The 12891-nt window shown below is 51.2% G+C and overlaps 1 protein-coding gene across 1 annotated transcript; it reads right to left on the reverse strand.

Moving 5' to 3' along the window:
* Positions 1–2312: 2312 nt before the first annotated feature.
* On the reverse strand, positions 2313–3956 carry LOC120653453. The gene is made up of 2 exons (XM_039931204.1): positions 3790–3956; positions 2313–3708 (listed from the first exon to the last, which is right to left on the reverse strand). The coding sequence occupies exons 1-2, from the start codon at positions 3954–3956 to the stop codon at positions 2313–2315; spliced, it is 1563 nt and encodes a 520-aa protein (XP_039787138.1).
* Between the last annotated feature and the right edge of the window lie 8935 nt (positions 3957–12891).

Below are 12891 nucleotides of genomic sequence, written 5' to 3' on the forward strand. Positions count from 1 at the left end.
AAGTGAAAGGCCAAGAAGGCGGTATAGTTCGTAAGGCCTGAGCCGGGACATGTTGCTGCTTGGAGAAGAACTGGCACCCGGGACATCACCTGACGATGTTTCTGGCGTCAGCCAAGGCTATGGGCCAGTAGAAGCCTGATCGGAAGGCTATTCCCACGAGGGTCGAGGCGCCTGTGTGGTTGCCGCAAATACCCGAGTGGATATCGATAAGGAGTCGGACTCCTTCATCCTGTGTAACGCATTTGCACAGGGTTCCTGAGGAAGCCGAGTGCCCAACATAGTTGCTTGACTGGCGAGTAAGCTTCTCGTGTTTCATTCCCTTTGGGTAGCTTTTGTTGTTTTTGATGAAGTCGATGATTGGGGAGCGCCAGTCGATGTCGAGGGTTAGGACCTCCTGCCCTATGGCCGGGACCAGGTCAGGCTTTGTAGGAGGCTCCTCTTCCATCTTGACCGTAGGGCTGTTGAGTGCTTGGACGAACACACCGGGTGGTACGATGGATCGTTTGGATCCAAGCTTGGACAAGACATCGGCTGCCACGTTGTCATCCCTTGGGACGTGGTGAATCTCCAGGCCGTAAAACTTGGCTTCGAGCTTCCTGATCTCCTTGCAGTAGGCATCCACCTTTTCCTTGGTGCACTCCCAATCCATGTTGACTTGTTGTATGACGACTTTGGAGTCGCCATACGCTAACAGGCGCTTGATGCCGAGTGTGATAGCGATCCGGAGACCGTGGATGAGAGCTTCATACTCAGCAGCGTTGTTGGTAGCCTTGAAGAGTAACTGGAGGACATACTTGAGTTGTTCACCCTTCGGGGAGATGAAGAGGACTCCAGCGCCGGCTCCATCGTGGTTGAGGGCGCTGTCGAAGTACATGATCCAGTGTTCGGCTTTGGTGTCAGGTGGAGGATCTTGGATCTCGGTCCACTCGGCAATGAAGTCGGCCAGCGCCTAAGACTTGATGGTGGACCGCGGTGTAAATTCAATTGAGAATGCGCCAAGTTCTACTGACCATTTGACAACTCTGCCGTTGGCATCCTTGTTGTGGAGGATGTCGCCGAGTGGATATGATGAGGCCACCTTGATCTTGTGAGCTTGGAAGTAGTGCCGGAGCTTTCTTGACGTCATGAGGATAGCATATAGCAGCTTCTGCACTTGTGGGTAGCGAGCCTTGGATTCGTCGAGTACTTTGCTGATGAAGTAGACGGGTCACTGTACCTTGTAGATGTGACCCGGCTTGTCGCGCTCGACAACTAGGACAGTACTCACCACACTAGTAGTGGCGGCAATGTACAGGAGGAGGACTTCCTCGTCCTCTGGTGCCGTTAAGACGAGCGGCGAAGTGAGGAAATCCTTGAGCTCCTGGAATGCTTTGGAAGCATCGTCGTTCCACTCAAACTTGTCTGACTTCCGGAGAAGTTTGAAGAAGGGCAGGCCTCTATCGCCGAGTCGGCTTATGAACCTACTCAAGGCGGCCATGCACCCTGTGAGCTCATCAGGTCCTTTTTGCTCCTGGGAGGCTTCATGAACCTGATGGCGTTGACCTTGGTGGGGTTGGCTTCGATGCCCCAGCTACTGACTATGAAGACGAGTAGTTTTTTAGACGGGACACCGAACACATACTTAGTCGGGTTGAGCTTCCATTTGAATTTCCTGAGATTTTCAAATGTCTCGGAGAGGTCTGTAATGAACTAGTCATTACGTTTTGTCTTGACGACGACATCATCGACATAGGACTTGGCGTTGTGCCCGATCTGCCCCTGGAGGCATCTCTGAATGGCATTCTGGTAGGTTGTGCTGGCATTCTTGAGGCCGAACGTCATGGTGTTGTAGCAGTATGCCCCGAAGTGGTGATGAAGGACGTCTTCTCTTGATCCGACTCCTTGAGGGCTATCTAGGGGTACCCTGAGTAACAGTCAAGAAAAGAAAGTAGAACGTAGCCAGCCATCGAGTCGACGACCTAGTCGATGCGTGGTAGAGGAAAGGGGTCCTTAGGGCAGTGTTTGTTGATGTCTGTATAGTCAACACACATTCTCCATTCGCCATTTTTCTTTTTTACAAGGACTGGGTTTGCCAACCAATCTGGGTGTGCGACTTCTCTAATGAAACCAGCGGCTAGGAGCTGGGTTACTTCTACCCTAATAGCCTCCTTCCAATCTTGAGCGAGGCGGCAGAGCCATTGCTTGACGGGCTTCGCCTTCTTGTCCAGATCTAAGGAGTGCTCAGCCTCCTCCCTTAGGACTCCGGCCATGTCAGATGGCTTCCATGTCAAGATGTCCCAATTCTCTCGGAGGAAGGAGGTGAGCGCGCCTTCCTACGCCGAGTCAAGGCTGGCCCCGATCACGGCAGTCTTGTGCGGTTCATCGTCCCGGAGGACGATGGTCTTGGTTGCCACAACTGGCGCGAGCTGCGACTCGAAAGTCGACTCCTTGGCAGGAATGTGCTGCTGGTCCACCGGGAGGCTCTGTGCTGCCTGGGCAACAAGAACCGAGTTCCTGGATCGTTCCAGGGTGTCAGAGAGCTCGATGTTCTTGGCCTCACACGCATAGGAGGTCTGTAGATCTCCATAGACCGAGAGGACCCCTTTTGGAGATGGCATCTTCAGGAGAAGATACGTGTGGTTTGGGAATGCCATGAACTTGGTGAGGGAGGGTCTTTCCAAGATGGTGTGGTAGGAAGTCTCGAACTCGGCGACCTCGAAGTTGACGTACTCGGTATGGTAGTTGTCGTGGGTGCCGAAGGTGACCGGTAGGATGGCCCGGCTGATCGGAGTCGACCCGGCTCCAGGGATGATGCCATAGAAGTCCTGGTCGGATGGGACCAGGGATGTCATGTCGTAGCCCATGCTCTGCAACGTGCTGGCGAAGATGATGTCGAGGGCGCTACCACCATCGATGAGTACTTTGGCCAGGCAGATCTGGCTCACCACCGGGCTAACCACGAGGGGGTAGGCACTCGGCCTGGGTAGGTGGACCCAGTGGTCGCGGCGGTCGAAGGTGATCGGCATTTCCGACCACCGGAGGGGTTCAACCGGGTGTTTGAACACCAAGTTGACTTCGCGATCATCCAGCTTGAGTTTACGCCAGCATGATGGCTTGCCGTATATGTAGTTGACGACCCTGTCTTCTTCCTGGAAGTTCCCTGGGGAATCTTCCCTCTGCTCGTCGTCATCTCGCCTGGGCGAGTTGCGCCTCCGTGGGCGTGCCTGGGTAGTTCTGGAACCACCCGGCCTATTGTGGTCGTCGCAGCGGGGTCGCTTGGGGTCTTCGTCCTTGTTGACGCCGTTGGAAAGTGCTCGGCACTCCTGGGATGTGTGGTTTGCGTCCTTGTGCCAAGGACACTTGCCATCCAGGAGCCGATCCAGGTCCGCTTGGTTGAGGGTTGAGCGGAACTGGGACCTTTCGGCGATGGCGATGGTGTTCTCGGGGCCATGCTTGCAGTCTCGGTTCTTGGACGACTCGGTGCGGTCGTGCTTCTTCCCGTGGCAAGGTGGGCGACCATCGCAGTAGCGTTCTGAGCGGTTATCCCGCTGAGGGGGACGCTCGGAGTAGTCGTTCTTGTGCCGGTGGTAGGCCCGCTCGGCTTTTTCCATGTCGGCGTGCGTGTTGACGACCGTCATCATGTCGCCCACGGTCTTGGGGTTGGTCTCGAACATCTTCCTCCACAGTTCGATGTTGTGGAAGCCTTCGTTGAAGTAGTGGATGACGTCCCTATCATCAGCTTCCGTAATGGTCTTACGGTTAGCAAAATACCTCTTGATGTAGTCGCAGAGGGACTCGTCCGGTTGTTACTTGACGCTGGCCAGATCCCATCTGGTTTTGGGACCCATGCAGGATGCCTGGTAGTGCTGGACAAAAGCATTGCAGAGATCCTGCCAGCTGTTGATGGAGTCGGCAGGGAGCGCTTCGAGCCAGTTGAGAGCTTGGAGACCCATCATGACCGGGAAGTAGGCGGCCATGATGTCGTTGCCGCCGCGCGCAGCTCGGACGGTGATGGAATAGGTGCGTAGCCATGTCTTAGGGTCCGACTCGCCGTCGTACTTCTCGATCTCTGTAGGCTTGAAGGTGGCAGGCCATTGGATGGCCCGGAGCCGACTGGAGAAGGCGGAGAAGCCGTCAAGGTCGTTGCCGGGCTCGTAGTCGCGGCGAGGCCGTCATGGACGGTTGTTGACCCGGCGGCCACTATCCATCCTCTGTCGCAGCTGAATCCCTACCCCACCAACTACATCTAGTCTAGCCAAACTTGGCTGGGGCTTAAGATGAAAAAGGTGGTGGAAAAGGTTGAAATGGTGCTCGATGCCCAGAAAAGCTTCGCACAAGTGTACGAAGACAGATATATGAACAAAAGAATTAGGTGTAAGATGATGAAGCTGGATCCCATAATAATACAGGAGTCCAGAAAAGAAAGTAGAGCTGGAAAGACCCAACCCTCGCTCAAAATATGGAACAAATCCAATAATCTCGCCCGTATTTTCATATGGACGGGCGTCACCAAGTGCGGGACGCCATTGGATTACTGATATTGATGGCAAAAAGCCCTGCTTAACTAGGAATTCCAAGTCAGATCTGGAACACTTACTTGATTCCCAACCTTCCTCATGGGTTGGCTCTGCAGCCGCACCCTTTCCCTTACTCGATTTCTTCGGTGCCATCCGGAAATCAATAGAACGCTTCACGCGCATACACTGATTAAACCCTAGGAGCGGATTGGGAAGCAAGAGAGAGCAGGAAATTTTAGATCTGGGGGCTTGAAGGCAAGAATAGACCTAAGCAGTAAAAGTGAATGGCGGCCGGTGGGATAAAACCTAGTTACAGTTTCATTTTATAATAGCGGTGGCACCATGGTAAAAACACTAAACAGGCCAACAGTCCGCTGCAAATCACGGAAAAAACGGGATTTTTGAGACATTTCTTTTTTCTGAGATTACATTCTGGAAAAAGAAAACACTCACATCCCTAGTCAACTACTCGATTCTCCTTTCCTCGACTGGGATTACATTCTAGAATAAGGAAAAGAACTCAATACAGTACAACTACTCGATATTACAACTCGAGTACTTTTTCCTAACGAACTTTACAACGACTCGGGTCTGCTCGCACACTTCTTGGCTTCCTGAGCAAAGCCTGCTGTAGCTAGATCGGCCCGAGGCTGTGACAAAGTACAAACTTGTTATTCCCATCAAGGGAATAATGATACTCGTATTTCGGGAGAAAAGTTTCAAGAGCTTGGAGGCAGATTATAGTAATTGCCTCGCAAGATCTCTTGTAGCACCTTGCGGAGAAATTTCTCCTTCTCCCTGAATACGTTGTGACAAGATTAAATCTCCTGACTAGAGATGTCAGTTCTTGGGCACCCAGAAACAGGCAACCCCAAGAACACGACACACATACCTGCAAGCAGTCCTCGGAGAACTTACCTCATTGGAAGATGCAAGGACATGATGTCCAGAATTGATTCGATGAGAGCATTGGGGTTGCAGGATGAGGTAGCAGGGATTTCTCTTGTCACTCGCAAGTTCTCTTCTAGCATCTTTTGCTGGAAAGGACAACACATGCTTCAGGAGGGCGAGAGCAAGAACACCAAAGATAAGCCATGGCTTCTACACGTTGGTGCTTCTAGCTAATACCTCTCTCCCACCTTTTATAGCCACAAGGGACCTTACTGGAGGACAACCCGTGGTGCTACAGTGACAGCATTCACGAACGCATTCAAGGATGCAATAATGCAGATTCTCCATATAGTAAAGTCCCATGTGAGCACACAGTAAAGAGCCGTAAATCCCGGTTTTATTTATGACGTTATTTCGGGTGCAATCAGTGTGGCGTATCCAATTGTATTATTTTTCTGGGATCTTTTACACGAAAAAGAGGTCTTTTCGGATACCAGATCTGATGAATCCTGCAAATATTCTGAAGAATAAAATCTGATGCCACGTCTTAAATCCTTAATTCCAAATCTTTGCTCGGGGGCTACCTGCAGTATAAGGGATTTTGATTTAAGGCTCGGGGGCTGCGGGATATGTGCATCAAAGATTTATTTTTCAATTTTTTTGGAAAATAATGAAGGAGAAAGACTGAAGTGACCCTCAGCCTGATTCTATGATTCAACCTAAGGCTCGGGGGCTACTCCATATGGAGCGCGACTACTTCGCGCACCATATATGATCAAGATTTCGTTGCTTGAGCACCTCACAGCCTCGAAGCAACCGGAAGTACTTGGAGGACTACTCGACGTATCTAAAGGAAGGCCCAAAAGCAACCAGAAGGATGTTCTGACTACTTAAAGTACTCGAAGACGCCCAGCAGCCAAGTACTCGACGCCTGCAGGACTCGGCTATGAAGAGCTCGGGGGCTTGTCAGACCCGAGGCAGCGGGACTGCTTATAGGCATAGAATGTTCTAGAGTAAGGGATAGATACCTTACCTCTCTTGTAACTACCTGGATAGGCATAGAACTAGCTGCAGCACAAAGAAAACTACCTGATTGTGTTGTAGTAGGACTCTAACTGTACTCGGCTAGGACTTTCCATGTAACCCTGTCCCCCCGGATATATAAGGGCGGGCAGGGACCCCCTCCAAACATCATAAACACCTAAGGCAATACAAACAACCATACAGGACGTAGGGTATTACACAAACTCGTGGCCCGAACCTGTCTAAATCTTTGTGTTCCTTGTACCATCGAGTTCCAGAACAGTCGATCCCTACCTACAAACCTTACTGCTTAGGATATCCCTAAGCAAGCTTGGCGGTAAACACCGACACAGTCTGTACAAATTTAGTTTGGTTCTACCCTGCCCTATTTCAATCATTTTTCATGACTGCATATCTTACTGTTTTACCTGAAATTTTTACTATAAGCTCTAGAGTATGTCCACTATTTTGTGTAAAATTTTTAGCACTAGAACTTGATTCTAGCTTCTCTTTTGATTTATGGCAATATCCTTGTGTGTTTTGTCTAGAAATTTAAAACTGCCACCCAGTTCATTTAATGAAGTAAAGTAAATAAACTAACTACTCTATAAATGACTGCTCAGTAAAACAAGTTAAACAAGTACATCACCTAAGTAACACTTTTATTGGACTGCAACTTTATCGTGAAGGAAACAAAAGTATTTGTATCGTGTTGTAACAAAGATCATTTTGCATTCATATATAACCAACCGCTCCTGCTGATGGAAGTTCCAAGTCTATTCTCGAGTCCGAGATTGAAAAGAATGAAGCTAATTTGAGTTTAACTGATTTGAATCTAATTGAATTTAATCAAGACCCGGACCAATATTCGGAAGAGCCCAAGGCTAACTTTGCTAAGGAAGGCAAGCCCTGGTGCATGAATCCCTTTATTTTCGCTCGTATTTACATCTAACTATTTGATATGTGTAGTAATAATTTTATTTGCACATTTACATTCTTAGGAGTTGGTTGAAACCGTAGTAACATACTCCTAGGTACCTATATACTGTTCACCTTAGTTTATTTCGACTAGTTGCCCCGCTAACTAGGACCGGTAAAAGTCGAGTGGTTTCCTGCCTCTCGCGAGATCATAGGAGTTGATTGACTTTACTTACTATTGCAATATAAGGACAACGGGGTCTGGCCAGCATGTCTCCACGACCCTGCCAGTACCTCAGGGTTTGGCCACCGCAACCACTCAGCGCGTCTCCGTGACTCCACCAGCGACCCCGCTCGGGGGCTGGGCGCCGTTACTACCTGGCGTGTCTCCGTGACCCCGCCAGCGACCCCGCTCGGGGGTTTGGCGCCGTTACTACCTAGCATGTCTCTGTGACCCCGCCAGTACCTCAGGGTCTAGACGCCGCAACCACTCGGCGCATATCCATGGCTACGGCAGTGACACTGCTTGGGGGCTGGGTGACATTACAGCCCGGCACATCTCCATAACCCCGCTGGTGACCTTGTTCGGAAACTAGGTGTCGAGGCAAGTTCTGGGAACTTTCGGGAGCCTGGAAATTAACTTTCTTCGGAAGTCGGTGTGGCGGAACCACCAAAATTAGTCCGGATTAAATGCGTAAACCATCACTAATATCACTAAAAAGGTTAATACGCACTTAAGACAGAATAATTTGACAGTCTGACGGGTAAAATCCCAATAAAACCACTGAATTTCGGATCGAAACAACATACCTCACATGAAGGTGAGTCTAGAGATTACAATAACCATAATTCAACTTTAATAGTAAAAGTTATTGCAAACTAAGTTTAAGAATTTAGGTAGAGTAACTCAAAAATCAAAAGAAGAAAACGACAACTAGCAACGATATATGACATCATGATGAAGCCCGTACATGACGTCAATCTCACCAAGTATTCTCAAAATTACCTGAAAACAAAGTTACAAGCAAGACTGAGTATACAAATACTCAGCAAGGCTTACCCGAAAAAGGGTATAAAATATTCCTTTAACTAGACATGCAAAGGCTTGTGAAAGCTCTGGGTTTACTTTTGCTGAAAAGCAACTAAGAGTATATCCTTAATTTCAAGTTTTAGCTTCCAGATTCTAGTTTCATTAATTATTCTAGGTAAACACATATCTATACCAGCATGGTAGAAAATTGTTTGCATCCAACCATATTGAGATCATCATTGTTCAACTTCTTACTCTATGCAGCAAAGGGATTAAGCAGTCTCAATCTTCGTGAGAGGCAGACGATTCCGAATCGAATTTCAAACCTTGCAAGGATAAACCTAACACACACGCTTGGAGCACTGTTGAGTCACTCCCAAGCAACCTTTGGCTTCTCATTCCGATTCATGAATCAGTGCCACTCTCCCCGACTACAGAGAATCCCACATATCTGTACCTGTGATGTTGTGCAACTAATATATATTTTCCTATCTCTAAGAGAGAGTGGGAGGTATGTCCACTTGCCGGGCCGAGAAGTTACTAGGCTTGCCGCGTACCATATTTACGGCATGTGGCTAGTACTTTCAAATGCTTAACCACCGCTACCACACACTGCGGCCTTAGCAGATTCATCAACACAGACGGATTTCAAATGAAGAGGTTGACCAAATCTGTCCGTGATCCTTATAGTGATTGCAGGAATGTAAACAATCAACTCCTATAAAGCTCGCGAGTGACAGGAAATCACTCGACTTTTACCGATCCTATTAGCATAGCATCTAGTATTCAAACAATAGGTGCCTAAGATTATGCATCTAGGTTTTCATTCAACTCCAATCACTTAAATGCATAAGAAAATAAGTATAAAAAGTTGCATAAAATAATAGGATTATGCACCGGGGCTTGCCTTTAGTGACGTCTACGAAGTTAGTAAGCTTTAGCTCTTCTGAATCTGGATTCAGGACTTCAGTTGATTCCGCAACGTTGATCTGGGCTTCAGAAATATTCCCGTCTAGTTCCTGGATAAGATCGTACATTCCGTCGACTAACGATATTATTTCTATATGCAATGCAGTAGTTGAAATTAGTGAAGTGCTTGAGTATAGCTTTCCTTCACTAAAAAGTTGGTTTTTCAATAAACTTAAGTCAGGAAAACAATCATTTCACTTTCTATTTACTGGGAAGTCATTTATGGAGTAAAAGCAAACATAACATATTCCATCAATAACAAGGTTAATTACCCTAAGCAATATAAAATGGTGTCATTCAAATCTATGGTTGAAAACAAAAGAAGTGTCGGTGTCCCGGCCCGGGGGCCCGGATCCCAACTGGTGAATGCTGCGTGTTTTCTCGTCCCAGATGATGATGCAAGAGGCAATCATAGTAACGCACGGTTTACCCTGGTTCCGGCCGCGGGGCCGTACGTCTAGCAAAGGGGGTGTGCGAGGGCACTGTATTATCTTGCACCCGGAGTGCTTGTAGTAGGGGATACAAGCAAAGCGAGAGAGGGAGGGAAGCTCCCAAGTCTCTGCTAGGAGTGGAGTCGGTTGAGGTGAGTGTTCAGTAGTGCTGAGGCCTTTCTGAGGGAGAAAAACCAGAGAACCTGCCGCCCACCACGCCTAAGGAAGCCCACCTCCTCCTTTTATAGTCACAAGGAAGGGCGGTGCACACGAGTGGGGATATGGAAGTCATCGTTTCCCCTTAAATCGCGGGGGTACTGTGGTCGAACACTGTAGAAAGTGTACTGTGGGAAGGCGGCGCGCGTCGTTGTCGTCCTGGGTTCCGTCCTTGGTCCCGCGAAGATTGCGCCGGTCGTCCTGCAGTGTCCCGGTGGTAGTAATGGCGTGGGATGGTCCCGGACCCCCTGGTCGGAGTGTGAGCGTGCACACTAGAAGGTCCGGGAGCGCGTGGAAGTCCCGGACCCCACAAGGGGGAGGTCCGGGGTCCTGCCCGTGCATGCAGAGTGCCCCTCTCGGAAGGACACGTGACATCGCCGGACCCCTTCCCCAGCGGGAGGTGAGTCCGGATGGTTGATGTCGGCAGAACAGCAACGGGGGCGGCGCTAACTTGTCTTGCCCCGCATTGAATGTCCACAGTGTTGCTACAGCGACCGGGGTGGCGAAGCGGTGACCGGGGTCAGCGGATGGGATGTCGGTCACATCCACCGCGGGAGCGGCGGTCTGGCGCCGCCCGTCATTTGAGCCGTGGCGGAGTGGCTGGCTTTGAATGCCTTCGTACGGCGAGCGGTTGGGCGGCGGAGCCGTTTGTCCTTTGTGCCGAAGGACGGCCTCGAGCGAGGCGGAGAATGAGTTACCCGCTCGAGGGTATATCCACTACCCTCGAGCGAGGCGGAGATTGGTTTTCGGCTCGGGGGTAGTTTCGCTACCCTCGAGCGAGACGGAGATTGCCCAGCAGAACCGAGAGGGACCCTCGAACGAGGCGGAGATTGGTCAGTGGGTTCGAGGGGAATGTGAATGGGCCGCACGCTGGGCTTCTTTGAGTCCTTTCCTTTCTTCCGGACGGGAAGCAGGTCGTGGGCCTTCGTGGGCCCAGTTGCTTTAACAGGTGTATGTGTTTTTTAAAGCGATCTTAGTACCCCAATTAGGGTGTCCCTAATTGTGGCACCCGACAGTAGCCCCCGAGGCTTTGGTCGAGTTGATGGATTCGGCCAAAGGGTATTTTGGCGATTTCTCCCTTGATGTGATCGGAGACTGCCGTGCCCCCGCCAGGCGAGCCTGGGCGCCGGCCCGGCGGGTGTGACAACTCGTCAGACGGGGATAGTACGCCCGTGGGGGGAGTACTTCGAGGCGCGCGCCTCTTCGTTTGTTTGTGTAAAGGACAAGACGTGTCCACGCACTGGGGGGGCCAGGGCAACGGTGGCACCCGCTGCTTGGCAGCTAGTGCTCCCATTGTGCTGTCCCGTACGTAGGGCCTTGGCCCCAGCGTTCCTGGTTGCTTTACGGCGCGCCGTTCGAGGGCATCCGGCCAGGGCCGATGCTGCACCGCTTTATTTCGTTCGGTCGTGTCTTGGCGCGGGGACTGAGGACATCCTTTGCTCGTGGAGCGCCGCTTGGTCACGGGCGATACAAGCCTCCGCTCTTCGAAAAGCTTGAAGCTTTATGCCCGGCGCAGCTATAAATAGGGGTCGTGGGGTTCCCCTTCTCCAACTTCCCAACTCTTTCTTCCAGCATTGCCCAATTCTTGTAATGTTTCCTTTGCCATTTTGTGACCGGCCCCCAGATGGGGTGGCCTGGCTTTTTTAGGCTTTTGGCGCTAGAAGAATGCTTGCGAGCATTAGGGGAAGACCGGAGTGGGCGTGCGCACCATCCCTCAGCTTCAGTGGGATCAGCAGAAGAGCATTGGGCCCGTGGGGTCCTGCTCCTGCGATGTCCCCTAGCCTGAAGGGGGACGGAGGCGCCTGACCATGGCGTTAGTGCCAGGTTGGGCGGCTGTTCTTTGCATCGTCCCCCCAGGCGATGAGGTTGCCCTCGGGGAGACGGTGCGGAGGGCGCTGTCCGCCAGCTCAACCCCCCGCGTGGTCTTCGGTGGAGGAGACGCTAGAAGAAGGCTTGCGAGGAGAGCGTCCCGCTGGATCCGTGAGGTCTGGGGGCCGTTTCTCGCATCCCTTGCAGCCTCGCTGCTGCGTTAGCTAGGGGCTTGGTGCCTTTCTTCATCGCTCGTCCCTCCCCAAGACAGGGAAAATTGCCACGTAGGTGGCAACGTGTTTGTATCTTTCGATGGCTTCGCGCCGGTAACCGTTTGTAATCTTTATTCGCATTGAGCAATAAAGTCCCCTTTCTCCTCCGCGGGGAGGATTACCGAGGGTATAGGGGTGTACATAGAGTTACGACCCTCGAATATGTGTGAAGTCTCCTTCGCGGGGGCGCGTCAGCGCACCCGCGGGTGTAGCCCCCGAGGCCTTGGAGGTGCATTTGTGCTCGTCCAAGGGCTACAAACGTTGTCCCACTGGGTAGCTTTACTGGGATGGCCGTCCAGCGTCTTTTTCAGCCGGCATCGGCACTTTTTCAGCCGGCCTCGGCATTCTTAGTGCTGGTACAATGACCCGGCGTTCAGCTTAGCCATTAGGGGAGCGTACGTTAATAGCGGAGGGTTTGATCAGACACATGGAGCTTCACAATGGTCGGTCGTCGACTTATTCGAGGGTGTGGTTTGTACCGTGGCGTGCGGGGAGCCCCCGAGCCCAGGCCCGTGTGAAGGCATTCAGGGGAACCCTCGACTTTGATTACGACCCTCGTCGCCCTTCCGCAGGGAGGAGGGGTGAAGCACACCATGCTACCCATGCCCGGGCCGCGAGCTATGGCTGCTTCTGTGAGCTATTAGCGGGTTGTTCAAGCGGACGTCCGTGCCCCGTCCGATAGGGGTCGGCTCGTGGTCCATAGACACATCTCATAAAGCGCTCGCGAGGGTTCTCTAGGCAGGGCTCGAACCCATTAGTTAGGGTTTGAGGGCTCGAAGCTCTCCCTCAATGGGATCCCCCATCTAGGCACCCTCGACCGGCCTTGAACACTGCGT

This window comes from Panicum virgatum, chromosome 1N (assembly GCF_016808335.1).
Source record: "Panicum virgatum strain AP13 chromosome 1N, P.virgatum_v5, whole genome shotgun sequence".
Taxonomy (NCBI): domain Eukaryota; kingdom Viridiplantae; phylum Streptophyta; class Magnoliopsida; order Poales; family Poaceae; genus Panicum; species Panicum virgatum.

What these genes read in the sequence shown, in the direction of transcription:
- LOC120653453 (XM_039931204.1), bottom strand. Translation starts at nt 3,956, where the DNA reads ATGGCCGCCTACTTCCCGGTCATGATGGGTCTCCAAGCTCTCAACTGG. An exon ending in TGGGATCTGGCCAGCGTCAA is followed by an intron (nt 3,709 to 3,789) that starts GTAACAACCGGA and finishes AGCTGATGATAG; the next exon opens with GGACGTCATCCACTACTTCA.